The sequence below is a fragment of the Ostrea edulis genome, chromosome 6 (genome assembly GCF_947568905.1).
Source record: "Ostrea edulis chromosome 6, xbOstEdul1.1, whole genome shotgun sequence".
NCBI lineage: Eukaryota > Metazoa > Mollusca > Bivalvia > Ostreida > Ostreidae > Ostrea > Ostrea edulis.
The window spans coordinates 32,684,416-32,699,507 of NC_079169.1; the positions used below are offsets into that span (position 1 = coordinate 32,684,416).

Consider the following 15,092-nt stretch of genomic DNA (forward strand, 5'->3'; position numbering starts at 1 on the left):
TAAATACCTGAATTATGTCTTCATGCAGTCCTTGGGCATGATGCCATATCTATACGTCTTCAGTACTCGGGCATGATGCCATTTCTATACGTCTTCAGTCCTCGGGCATGATGCCATTTCTATAATAGAAGATTGAAAATGTGTTCACACTGCCATTATATTTAGACATAAATGGAAGAATGTTGCGGGGGAGGGGGTGGTACATTGGCACAATGACAAGAAGAGAATATGCATGGATGTATGACAGTATAGATGCACTTGAATCAATAATTTCCATCTTAATTAAAAGTACCGCAAACGTACCTATTTCCACAAGGTCACATTGTTTTGTCTGCAGGTACAAAATTTCCTGATTTGTCCGCAGGTACTAAATTCCTCAATTTGTCTGATTGTACAAAGATCCCTTGATTTCTATGCATACAGGTACTAAATTCCCCGATTTACCTGCGTGTACAAAATTTCCTAGATTTCAATGCAGGTACTAAATTTCCCGATTTGTCTGCATGTACAAAATCCCCTTGATTTCTATGCTGGTACAAAATTCCCCCGATTTGTATGCAGGCATGAAATCATACACTTTGGTTTCCGGATGGAAAAAAAAGTTGGCAATCTTGGATTTGATTCCGGTGAATATATAGATTTTCAGTGGTAATTTTAAATGTTCAATCTTTTATATCCAAGCTTTACCAAGGCAACATTAAAAGAGGTGTAATACTAGTATTTCATTTTACTAGCAATTCTAAATGTGCAATCCATCACAAACTGATATTTTAAACACAAGGCCCATAGGCCACATCACTCACTTGAGTAACCTTGACCCTGTCATTGTTCAGCTGTTGTGATTTAAAAAAAAAACAACTTATCAATCTTTATTCCCATGAAAATATTTGACCCCATTTGACCTATATTGTGGCCCTAACCTAGCCCCAAAGGATCACAACATAACTGAAAATGAATTCATATAGCAAAGAAGTGCCTCAACACCAATATGATAAACATTATCTTGCTGTTTTGGATAAGACCAAGGTCACACGGTCATACATGTAGGACATGGGATGATACAAAAGACCTTGCCATAAGAAATCTTTATAAAAAATATGAAAGCTCTATCTTAAATAGCTGAGGAGATATTGAATAGATACGATTTTTATTAAAAGTAGGTCAAACTTCCAGGTGAAGGTCACAAGGTCAAACACTGAAGTAAATTAAGGTCTTGCCATAAAAATCTACATACAAATTTAAAAGATTTTCCTTAAATAGTTTAGGAAATATTGATAAGGTCAGGGTTTTTAAAAGAAAGTAGGTCAAGGTCAAAAGATCAAATATGATTGTATCACAAAGTTGTCTTGTCGTAAAGAATCTATATACAAAATATATAAGCCCTACCTTGAGTATTTCTGAAAATATTTAATAGGTTACATTTCCTTAAAAGCAGGTCAAATTTCAAGGTTACAAGGTCAAAGGTTATAGTATGAAATAAAAGGTATTGCCACAAGAAATTTATATACAAAATATAAAAGATCTATCTTAAATCGTTCAGGAAATATTGAATAATTAAGATTTTTTTATAAGTAGGTCCAACTCCCAGGTCAAGGTCAAGTAGTCAAACTTCACAAAATAATTAAGGTCTTACCATAAAAAAAAGATCTATACATATATATACAAAAAATGATTTTAAATTTTTTTCAGAGAGCTACAGTTCTGCAGCTATATGTCAGGAAGCTCTCATGTAAACTTCAACTTTTCTGGCTCTGATTTTGAAATTTTAAAAAAAAAGAAGGATTTCTCTATATACTTGTATGTAAGTAAGACTTTGGTCCCTTATTGTGGCCCCACCCTAACCTCAGGGGCCATGATTTTTATAAACTTAAATTTGCACTATATCAGGAAGCTTTTATGTTAAGAACAAGGTACGATTGTGTACATAAAGAGGCCCCAAAAAATTCTCTGATTTAAATGTGTCTTGAACCAAGCTTGATCTGTGTTTTGAATAAGTTAAATACATGCCAAGTATACTATCTCAACTTGAATCAAAGTTATTTCTTATTTTATAGCATTATTACGTCACCAATAAGAGTTTATCCCGCCTTTTTTCAAAAAGAGCTTGATACAGTCCCTGAAACGTTCTTCTTTCCCACTTGAACGGTGAGCGAATGGTGAACGAACGGTGAACGAACGCAGAGCAAACGGTGAATGAATGCAGATTGAACGGTGAACGCAATTTGGTGAACAGTGAGCGAACGCAGAGCGGAAAGTGAACGGTGAACGTACGATGAGCGCACGCTGAACGCAAAATTATCTATTTACTCGGAATGTTTCGGATTTTCCCTTAAGATTTTACTTATTTCATAATCAAGTAATAAAATACATGTACATGTATATTTCATCAATTAATTAAAAAAAATTAAATAAACCGGAATCATGATACAGCATATTTTACAGTTTTGGATATATTCAATGTAATATATTTTTGTACAAGTACCGAGTATACATGTATATATTTCATGAAATTATCGCAAATTATACATTAATACACGCAACGGTCATACACAAGCAAAAGCAAATTTCATATGTACATTGTGTATATCATTACATGTACAGATACATTTAATGCATGGGTATAATATATAAACAATGCATGTGAAAAGGAAAACACTATAGTCTACATCCAGAATTAACAGGTGTTCATGTATGGCTTCAAACTTTACAAGCTCCATCATTTGGGATACCTGTAATTAACAACAACCCCCCCCCCCCCCGAAAGGAGTCAAGATAGATGCAGTAAACAAACAATACGGACAGTATACCCTGTGTCAACACCTCAACACTCCTAACAGTATCAAATATTCCTACTTACATTTTGTGTCATTCATTTGTCACAGCTACATCGACCCATTAGGAAATAATCAGTACAAAACTTTCTATTTTTATTATTGATGTGACCATAGATTGCAGTTAAATCGTGCAATATTTGTATATATTTGATGTAGATAAAACTGTTTATTATACTGAACTACCCATAGAATGTTTAATGGCTAATGCAGAAACGTACTAGATAAACAATTACATCTTTGCATTAGGGACAAATGTTACAAAAGTTTCAAGTTTGGCAAGAGTAGTAATGACAATGTCTTTCATAAATATAGGCGTAAAAATAGCTATATCAGTTTGACATTCTGACACATACATACGGTACAATGTACATTATGTAGCATCGTTTGTTTGTTTTTATTTTTCAAAGTAGGGGGGTGACTTGTTTAAAACTCTTGTCAAGCAATGCAAAATAATTATAATAATTTGTGCCCGAACTTGTAAATGCTAAATCGTGAACACAGGGGAAGAGGTTTTCATTACCTAAAACTGCCTTATTTTTTGTGCTTGGGTTAAATTCATAACGACAAGCTCTTATATTCGTCTCTCATTTAGTATTGTTTTTAACAAAAGCTCAAATGAACCTTTCGGCATTCAAAGTGGATAATCCTGACATTTTGTACTTCAAAATTAAATTTCTGATATAGTAAGAAAGTATCCTTCCACTCTTACGCACACGTTCAATTTTCATTTTCGCCTTGCTATCAAGATCGGTCCTTTCACTTTGGTGTTCCGAATGACAATGAAAAAACTGAGTGATGAACGAACAGTGAGTGCACGCTGAACGCTTTGTGAACGGTGAACGAACGATGAGTGCACGCTGAATGCAAAACTTTGAACGGAGAGCGCACGGTGAATGCACGCTGAACGAATGGTGAGCGAACGGAAAAATGGTAAAGTAGAACATTTCAGGGACTATAACTGTTAAATTTCATCCAGATTATTGCTTAGGAAAAAGTGTGCCCATCCGTTGAGCAAAATGAAATTTGTTTAAATATAATTGTGCTCGACGCATGGGCTGTATGTTTTCTGAAAGGAAAACCCCCTGAATTTAAGAAAATTTTCATCGATTTGTTCATTTTTGGCAATTTTATGCCCACTTCACGCTCTTGTCATACAACACAAAGCATTTTTGGATCAAATTATTTGTAGTTTGGATTTGCTAATATATTCTTTATTTGAATGCCAGATTTTGGGACTCTCACTGAAATCATCTATTTTCTGGGCCAGATGACTGTAGAAACTGTCCCTACTTCTTTGAACTTTTCTGGCCTAGTGCTTCTTGAGAAAATTTTTAAAAGATTTTTCCTATATATTACCATGTAAAACTTTGATCCCCTATTGTGGTCCCAACACTATGCCTGGCGGCCATGATTTTAACAAACTTGAATCTGCGTTTTGTCAGAGAGCTGCAAAGTGAATATGAACATTCCTGGCTGAGTGGTTCTTGATAAGATATTCCCTATATATTTGTATGTAAAACTTTGATCCCCTATTGTGGCCCCACCCTACCCCCGGGGCCATGATTTGAACAAACTTGAATCTGTACTATGTCAGGAAACATTTGTGTAAATGTGAACTTTTCTGGCTCAGTGGTTCTTGAGAGCATTTTTAAATGACCCCACTCTAATTTTGCATTTTCATGATTATCTCCCCTTTGAAGGGGCATAGCCCTTCATTTGAACAAACTTGAATCCCCCTTCACCTATGAATGATGTGTACTAAGTTTGATTGAAATTGGCCTTGTGGTTCTGGAGAAAAAGATGAAAATGTGAAGTTTAAAGACTCTCAGCTCAGGTGAGCTAAAAAATTGTTAGATATTCATATTTTTTATCTCTTCTAGTGTTATGTGTGCAAGTCATGAAGAGCATGATTAATACAAGTTATCTGCCCTTTTTGACTAATCAAGCCATGCATTCTTTAGAAATTCTATATCACATTAGGCCCATGGGCCTTAACGGTCACCTGAGTCATATTTATATATATTTACATTTTGGTCTTAGAAATCATTGTTGCCTGTGTGTTTTTTATAATTCTTGATTTTCATACTGTTTATAAGATAATAAATATATTGATATAACTATCATACATAACTGATAATTTAGAATTCTTTTATAGGCAAGAAAGTTTCATCACATCACAGTGAAATGTGCAGATTTTCTATTTGAGTTAAACTGCAGGGCAAATGAATTTTCAGTTTTTAAAAAGGACTCATTGCTCATTATAGGTAGCCGTGTAAACTGTTTGCCTGCTTGATGTCCAGGAGTAAAGACATTGCAATTTTAAAATATGATCAACTAAGCCCACCCTTGGACCTGAACCCAGTGGTCATTGATTTCACACTGCTCATCATAATCATGCAAACACTTAATCTCCTTGATATGCAGCAGTGCATGAAGAAAATTTTCTATTCCATTTTCAATACATATTGTATATGACTAATCTAGCCCCACTCTGGGGCCTGCACCCTAATCAAGGCATCATGAATTTCAAAGTTTTGTTAGAAGACTCAGTGCTAATTACATGTATAACAATGCACATATTTTGCGTCCTTAATGTCCGCAAGTAAAGAAAATTTTCTAAGATATAATACATTTTTAAAATACTGGTATGACCAACTTAGTCCCATTCTAGGGCATGAACCGTGAACCCAGGGGTCATGAATTCCAGTTTTGGTATAGGGCTCATTATAATCATGCCAAAAGTTTGACTGCTTGATGTCCAAGGGTAAAGAAAAGTTTTAAAGATTACATTAATTTTGATGATTTTAGTCATACCCCTCAGGCCCCAAGGAGGAAGAGCAATGAAATTCACAATTTGCTATCCCCTTGACCCATAAATGTTACATGCCAAAATTGGTTGAAATTGGTTCATCTGTTTCAGAGAAGAAGCTGAATATGTTCAAAAGTTTACATTACTGACATGGCATATGACAAACGATGGACAAAAACATAGATAAAAGTAGGTCACCTATGCAAATCAGGTGACCTAAAAACACAATTATACGAGAAACAACAGCTTAATATGTGTTTCACAAACTTTCTGAATAAATCCAATAATTAAAATGAAATTTTTATCAATAAATTATCCTCTGCAAGAGTACAGCTTACCTGATAAGTGTTTGCTGTTGTACTTAATTAGTAGATACTTGAATGGGAAGGAAAATGTCATCCTTCCATCATACAATAAATCAATGGATACCATGCTGAGAATCTCATTCATTGGACAACATTACTTATCTATTAAGGTAGTACTCTACATCATCATAGAATGGCTGACTTCCTTTAAAAACATGAATGAAAAAATCTATATCAGCAATATTTGACTTTTCCTTTTCCATTTAAATACCTAGCCTAGTAGCTCAGTAGGTTAGAATACCAACTGCTGAACTGTAGGTCGCAGGTTCGAGTCCAGCAGGGGTTTTAAATTTTTTTCAGATTACCTTCTACTAAAACTGTATTTTTTGACAAAAGAAAGTAAATTTGAAAATTTTCAACTTCAAAATATTGTACATATACTCCACTTTTCATCTACATCAAATTTCTCTGGTGTAGCATACCTCCTTAATAGACTTAATAAATTATTAAATAACATGACTACCACAATCGGTACAATATATCCCCACCAGACAGTTAAATTCAACCTGTGAGCATATTATGCACTCTGAATTGATACAACACACATTCTGAATAGAAAAGCCTTCAAGTGGGTTATGGTGCACCAATCCATCTGACATGTGAACCGATTACCTGGTACATGTATGTATTTCTCCGAGAGGGAGGTTGTGATAAAATGTTGGTGCAATATCTATCTATGATGATAAAAAGTCAGAAAAATTTCAGAGCAATACCTGTGACCATGCCGAAAAAAATCTGGAAAACTGTTTGACGTGCATGTACTTCTACCCCTAAAGAAAGTAATAGTGCACCAATCCAGCTGATATGCTAACTGCACTTGTATTCCTTCGAGAGGAAGTCTAGCTATGACTAAATTTCAGTGAAATATCCATATTCTTAATGAAAAAAAGCCTGGAAAACTGTTTGACCTATTTTTAGCCCAAAAGTAGGTTAAGGATGGACCAATCCAGCTGAAATGCACACTGAACTTGTATTCCTCCGAGAGGAAGCCTTTGACTAAATATCAGGGCAATTTAATCTGTGTCCATAATGAAAAAAGCCTGGAAAACTGTTTGACATATTTTTTGCCCAAAAGTAGGTCAAGAATGGACCAATCCTGCTGAAATGCAAACTGAACGCGTATTCCTCCAAGAGGAAGTCTGTTACTAAACAGGGCAAAATCTGTTTCCATAATAATAAAAAGCCCGGAAAACTGTTTGACCTATTTTTAGCCCAAAAGCAGTCTTCGACAAGAAACTCTTTTGCATTGGAAACACAAAAAGTGTACAGATTGAAAACAATGGTGAAAATAGATGCTCTTGAAAAAGTGGATTTTCTTGGCATTGAAAGGCAAATCAGAATAAAATGATTTAATAAAATTCTGGGCATGTAAATATTTGTTTGGGCTAGTAGAATTAGTGGATGTACCTGCCCAAAGGGTATGCGCTGAAAAAAAGATCTGGCGAAGACTGTAAAAGTAGGTTGAGGATAAGCCTATCCAGCTGAAATGCAAACTGAACTTGTATTCCTCTAAGAGGAAGCCTGTGACTAAATTTCAGGGCAATATCTGTACCCATAATGAAAACAAGCATTCTGAGAGTATTGTATGGCAATACATAGTCCCCTACCAGTTGCAAAAATTACTGTACCACAACAATATTCAAAGTTCATTATGTAGGATATGGTAAAAGGGAAAATTGGGGAACAGGATAGGAAGGGTTGAAAATCAACTACTATTTGATTAGAGACTAGACCAGGGAAAAAAGACAAATTTATAATTAGATTTAGGTCTTTAACCAAGTCAATAAAATGTGAAATGTAGGTGATCATGAATAATTTAGCTACATTGTTATATTACTATGCTAGAAGTTTTAATGAGTGTAGTCTTATCTACAGAAATAAGAAACTTGGATGTAAACTACATGTAAAAATTCATGTTAATTTTCTAAGTTCAAGGGCCATAACTTAATGAAAAATCAATGGACCAAGACGAAATTCGAACTTGATCTGTAACTTGTTATGACAAAGCAATGTACCAAATATCAAATGAATATCTGCAAGTACAACCAAAAAAAGTCTGGAAAACTGATAATTCATGCTATTTTTCTAAGTCCAAGGGCGATAACTCAGTGACAAATCAATGGACCGAGACGAAATTCGAACTTGATCTGTAACTTGTTATATGGCAAAGCAACAAGCCAAATATCAAATAAATAAATATTTGCAAGAACAGAGAAAAAAGTGCAGAAAACTGAACTGACGGACAGACGGATGGAGTGCAGACCTAAAGTCCCCTTCGACTTCGTTGGTAGGGGTCTAAAAAGCCGAGAAAACTTTGTTTTAATGTAGGTCACGGACAGATGGACCAATCCAGCTGAAATGCAAACTGAACTTGCATTCCTCCAAGAGGAAGCTTATGTGTAAATTTCAGGGCAATATCTGTATCCGCAATGAAAAAGTCCAGAAAACTATTTGACCTACTTACAGCCCTGAAGTAGGTCAAGGATGGACCAATCCAGCTGAAATGCAAACTTACTCTTACACTTCTTGAGGGAGAAATTGTGACCAAATTTCAAAGTCGTACATGCATCTGTTACGGAAAAAAGTCTGTAAAACACGACCTCGGATGGACGGACAGCCAGCCAGACAGATAGACGCACGGACAGCACCATAACATATTACGTCCTGTCTAATGCCGGGCACATAAAAATGAAGAGAAAATATAACATACTTTTTAAAAGGTACAAACCTACTAATTATCAAGATTTTTTGGTTTCCAATCTAACATGATGAATGTACCAACATGAGTTATCGTGATTCTGGTCTTCTTTTATCATTAGAATGTAAATTTGTCTTTAAAATATCAATAAAAGATTTTGAATGGAGTGTCAGTTTTCGTCTGTTTTTCATTCAAAAGAGACATTTTAGTTTTAACGTTATAGCTTTCCCATCCCCAATTACACTCATCTTTTTTTTTTATAATGTAAAAAATAAAAATTAATTGCAATAAATGTATAGATTTTAATCCAAATCTCGGATTTTCTTTGATATTTCATTAATAAATTGTGTTTTAACTCAACAAATAACAGCTTCCCCCTCCAGATATTTTTCGTAACTTTAAGGATACATTAAATTATCAAAAAATGAAAAGAAATGTTTTGTTTGTATTTAGTTCACATGCCTAAGAAAAAATTTCTATTTATACTAGACTATAAAATGACATGCCAAATTATTACTGACTAAATGAAAATCAATAAATTGCTTATATCTGAAGGATCAAATTAGCAGAATTTTATGATGCGTGCCTGTGTCTTCAGATTTTCATTGTCTCCATCTTCATGTCTTTTTAGTATTCACACTTACTTTTACCAATGGCTGTTACCATAAACAACTTCACCATTAACCGAAAGTAAGTGGTTATTGTTGTCTTACTTAGGTATTGAATAAAAATAGCACTTTCGAAAAAATTGTTGTAAACATTGTGTTCATGTAATTGTTGTTACTATGTTGAAATAATCTCCATTCAGTTCTTGTTGACTGTTAGTAAATGAATTCATTGTATTTCTTTCTTATATTTATTAACATACAAAAAGGTTTGGTCCTCGACAGAACAAAACACTTATTAGGTTTGTTACCTACTGTCTACGTGAATATGTCGGGTTGTTCAAGTCCATAGAAGGCAAGGTGAAGTCGACATATTCCCATAGGCAGTCAGTAACAAATCTAATAAACGTATTGTTTCTCCTAGTTTTGTATCACAAACATTGTGTTACTAGTGTCTGGCTAGCGTAGTGGTTAATGCACTCGCTTCTCATTGCTGTAACTTGAGTTGGATCCCTGAGATCAACATTGGTTGTATGAGAGAGATAAGGTGGTCACCTCTTGATCCCATGATTGGTAGTGGTTGTATGTGAGAGGTATGGTGGTCACCTCTTGATCCCGTGATTGGTAGTGGTTGTATGAGAGAGATATGGTGGTCACCTCTTGATCCCGTGATTGGTAGTGGTTGTATGTGAGAGGTAAGGTGGTCACCTCTTGATCCCGTGATTGGTAGTGGTTGTATGTGAGAGGTAAGGTGGTCACCTCTTGATCCCGTGATCAGTAGTGGTTGTATGTGAGAGGTATGATGGTCACCTCTTGATCCTGTGATCAGTAGTGGTTGTATGAGAGAGATATGGTGGTCACCTCTTGATCCCGTGATTGGTAGTGGTTGTATGAGAGAGATATGGTGGTCACCTCTTGATCCCGTGATTGGTAGTGGTTGTATGTGAGAGATATGGTGGTTGCCTGCTCGATCCCTGTGATCGGTACTGGTTGTATGGGAGAGGTATGATGGTTGTCCACTCGGATATGTTGATTTCTTCCCACATAATGTCAACATCTTAATGCAAGGATAAGGATAATATTTTAGCCTTAACTCTGTGTTTTTTAAACAAGATTCCAGACTGGTGGTGGGTGGAGGGGGGGGGGGGTAAACCCCAAAACCTGAAGTATGTGATGCGTAAACTTGTGATAAAACAACGATCAATAAAATCAATAAATCATGCAAGTATAACTCTTCCAACAAACAAACGAAACTATAGTTACTTAATAACTTTAATGTGTTTCAAGAAAACGATCTGCACAAGGCCACCGTGTGATCCACCCCACAAAATACTCGCAAAACCTCCGCCGGCACAGACACCTGAAAAGAGAATGATAGACTGCAGTCATACAAAAGCTTGTATTTCCCAATAACAACTTCAAGTAATTCCACCCTCCTGTGATGTCATCAGAATTTGCAAAATCAATTATTTATTTAGATTTATGCATGATACGAACATAAATTTTGTTGGAGTATTTTCCGATACTTATTGTAAAAAATCTTGTTAGAAATAAACTATTTTAAAAGTCTAAGTTATCGAGGAATAATCAATGAAACATGTCAAAATATTGAATCCAAGGGCAATAACTCTGTTTATATTGATTTCTTTATCTTGTCTATTATGATATAGATTTCCTTTATTTTTTACAGACATTTTGTATATTTTTGTGAAGATATAGTTTCATGAAATTGTTATGAATGTTACTATATCGTCATAACCAGTTTTTATGAAAATTTGATAACGTTGTTTAAGGAAAATAGCAATTTTCTGACGGTGATATATGATTCTGTTTCTGTACGTCTCTCATCTTAAAAAGTGTGATGACCTATGTATTTTATTTGATAATTTGTTAGTTTCAACTCTAATGAATGGAAATAAATACACCTTTCAAACTTGTATCAGATAAAACTGCGAGTATGGAGTCACCTTAAAGCAGTTAATAAAAAGAACAATTGGGTCACTAACTACCAAAAATGACCTGATTCCATGACCACGAACCGATAAAAGACTCTCAAAGGTTTATGAATTTTTTATTTTTATTAGCATTGTCCATTGTACAAATAGAAATTAAGTGCATCATATTATATAATTTTATAGGTAAGATGTACAATGGATATATAATCACTCATACCAACCATTCATACTCCACTCATACATTTCAAATTAACTGAAATTATACCCCCAAAAAAATTTATTGAGGTTGCTATAATAGTATCAAAAAAATATAAATTTATACAAGAAATGCAATAAAAACTAGTAATCCTAATTGTTCGCGAACAATTAGAGGTCTTTCCACCTTTTCTGGATTTGTTTCTTGACCTTCAATCTTGATCCATTCTTCAGTAGGTCAAATGAGGCCAAAAAACTTTCAAGTCAATGTAAACTTGGAAAACTTTCAAGGGCCATAACTATTTAAAGGGGTTGGTGAATCTTTTCGCACTGAATAGATTGAAGAGTCTACTAAATCAGTACAAAACATTAATGATTAAGGTTTGGTATCTCCAGGGTTAACGGTTTCGAAGGACTAGTGATAACAAGCTTTATTTGTAAGATGGGCAATAATTTTTAAAGGAGCCCGGCTTAAGGGCCAAGAAAGATGTTTTAATTGGTTTTAAAAGAACATACTAATGATGCAATGAAAAATGATGTATGTTGAAAGACAAAAGAGATATAAAAAGAGCTAAATTCTCAATATTTGAAGTAACTTTGACCTTTGACCTTTACCTAATATTCAGGGTCAAAGGTCAATGATCACATTGCAGTTGGTCCCATGTTTCTATGATTATCCGTTTAAAAGTGAACGATTAGCACAAACACATAAAAGGGCAATAACTCATATAAGGGGTCAGCGGATCCTTTCACACTGAATATGTTGAAGTTGTGCTTTGAGAAACCGAAGATATTGGTAAAGGTTTGGTGTCTCTATGGTCTATGGTTTCAAAGGGGTAGCGATAACAAGGTTAATAATGTAAGGGGCAATAACTTTTAAAGGGGTCAGTCTTAGGGTACAGGTATCAAATCTTTAAAATGGATTTAAAAGGACATACTAAAGATTTAATTATATGTAGTATATGTTGAAAGACAAAAGAGATCTACAAAGAGCTAAATTTCTCATATTTTGAATGACCTTGACCTTTGACCTTGACATAAATTAAAAGGTCAAAGGATGGAGATTCTAATGCAGTTGGTCTCATGTCTCTAGGATAAATGTTTTTAATTTTTTTTAATTATTTGTAAAAATCAAAAACTTTCAGGGGCAATAACTCATAAAAGGGATCAAGAATCTTTTCGCAGTGAATAGATTGAAGAGTCTCCTTCAATAGTTGAAGACATTGGTGAAGGTTTGGTGTCTCTACGGTCTATGGTTTCAGAGGAGTAGCAATAACAAGGTTAATACTGTAAAGGACAATAACTTTTAAAGGGGTCAATCTTCGGGTACAGGAATTAAATCTTTAAAATAGATTTAAAACGACATACTAAAGATGCAATGATATGTAGTGTATGTTAAAAGACAAAAGAGATATAAAAAGAGCTAAATTTCTCATATTTTGAATGACCTTGACCTTTGACCTTGACATAAATTAAAAGGTCAAAGGATGAAGATTCTAATGCAGTTAGTCCCATGTCTCTAGGATAAATGGTTTTAATTTTTTTCAATTATTTGTAAAAATTAGAGAATTTCAGGGGCAATAACTCATAAAAGGGGTCGAAGAATCTTTTCGCAATGCATAGATTGAAGAGTCTCCTTGACCAGTTGAACACATTGGTGAAGGTTTGGTATCTTTACGGTGTACGGTTTCGGAGGAGTAGCGATAACAAGGTTAATACTGTAAGGGGCAATAACTTTTAAAGGGGTCAGTCTTAAGGTACAGGAATTAAATCTTTAAAATAAATTTAAAAGGACATACTAAAGATGCAATGATATGTAGTATATGTTGAAAGACAAAAGAGATATAAAAAGAGCTAAATTTCTCATATTTTGAATGACCTTGACCTTTGACCTTGATATAAATCAAAAGGTCAAAGGATGAAGATTCTAATGCAGTTAGTCCCATGTCTCTAGGATTAATGGTTTTGATTGTTTTCAATTTGTAAAAATGAAAAACTTTCAGGGGCAATAACTCATAAAAGGGGTCGAAGAATCTTTTCGCAATGAATAGATTGAAGAGTCTCCTTGACTATTCGAAGACATTGGTGAAGGTTTGGTATCTTTACGGTGTACGGTTTCGGAGGAGTAGCGATAACAAGGTTAATACTGTAAAGGGCAATAACTTTTAAAGGGGTCAGTCTTGAGGTACAGAAATTAAATCTTTAAAATAGATTTAAAAGGACATACTAAAGATGCAATGATATGTAGTATATGTTCAAAGACAAAAGAGATATAAAAAGAGCTAAATTTCTCATATTTTGAATGACCTTGACCTTTGACCTTGATATAAATCAAAAGGTCAAAGGATGAAGATTCTAATGCAGTTGGTCCCATGTCTCTAGGATAAATGGTTTTAAATTTTTTTCATTATTTGTAAAAATCAAAAACTTTCAGGGACAATAACTCATAAAAGGGGTCGAAGAATCATTTCGCAATGAATAGATTGAAGAGTCTCCTTGACTAGTCGAAGACATTGGTGAAGGTTTGGTATCTTTACGGTGTACGATTTCGGAGGAGTAGCGATAACAAGCTTTTATTGCAAAAGGGGCAATAACTCCTTGAGGGGTCAAAGTTCATATACGCAGGGTGAACTGCCAAAATCTTTTAAGGAGTACATTCTTATGGACTAGAAATCTTTTCGATAAATCGTGAAACTCAAAATCACGGGGAGGAAAAATAATAATAATAATAATAATAATAAACAGAAGAATATCAATAGGTCTTTCCACAGAAAGATGGAAAGACCTAAATATACTATTCAGTGGGTTCAAATATATTGTTCCACAAATTCCATTGTTTTTCAAAAGATAATTGATTGGAATTGTAAATAGATATACACCTTTCAATACTGTATTTTATTTTCAATGGACCAATCCTTTTTGAAGTAGTCCTGTAAATATGCAAACTTAAAGCTCTCCAAACATCCAATACCTCATTACAACTCACAAACATATGTTGAATAGTTTCTGTTTCTTTTTTACACAAGTTACAAACATCTGATGTTTTGATTTGAATTTTTTTGAGATAGTAGCCGACAGGAAGAATTCTGTGAAGAAGTCGATACTGTAGCTACTGTACAGAGGAATCTGATGTAGTTTTAAAACAAACTTTGAAAACATCCTTTATGCATATATCATTGACACCATGGGGAGATAACTCTACATTCCACTTTGGTATTGAAGTAGGAGTTACCTCATTTGTGTTTATACAATTATAAATAATATTTGTACATCTGACATTTGGCAGAATATTTTCAAAATAAAATGGTAAATAAGGAAGACAAATTTTCAACATACAGGTCCTCTCAATTTTCAAAATCTTGAAGCATTTTGACAGAGCACAAATAACACTATCATATTGCATCACATCTATATCAGGGATATGAAACTTCTGTTCAAACATAGAATTTGATAAGAAAGTATAATCATCAGACAAAAAATCTCCAACAATTTTAACACCTTGTTGGTACCAATTCTTTATAAAAATACATTTACCACCAATGTTTGTTTGAATTATACAATACTGGAATAGTGAATGTTTTCTTTTTCATATTCTTATCTTGATCTATTTTCTTCATAACATGCTGCCATG

General features: G+C 34.2%; 1 protein-coding gene across 2 annotated transcripts in view; it reads right to left on the reverse strand.

The window, feature by feature from the left end:
- Positions 1 to 10,569: 10,569 nt before the first annotated feature.
- LOC125646767 (RCC1-like G exchanging factor-like protein) overlaps positions 10,570 to 15,092 on the reverse strand; it is a 54,107-nt gene continuing 49,584 nt past the window's right edge. For both annotated transcript variants that reach the window (XM_048873288.2, XM_048873289.2), the window contains one exon: positions 10,570 to 10,671. In XM_048873288.2, the coding sequence (XP_048729245.2) occupies positions 10,594 to 10,671 (78 nt within the window). In that variant the 3' untranslated portion in view covers positions 10,570 to 10,593. The remainder of the gene's footprint in view (positions 10,672 to 15,092) is intronic.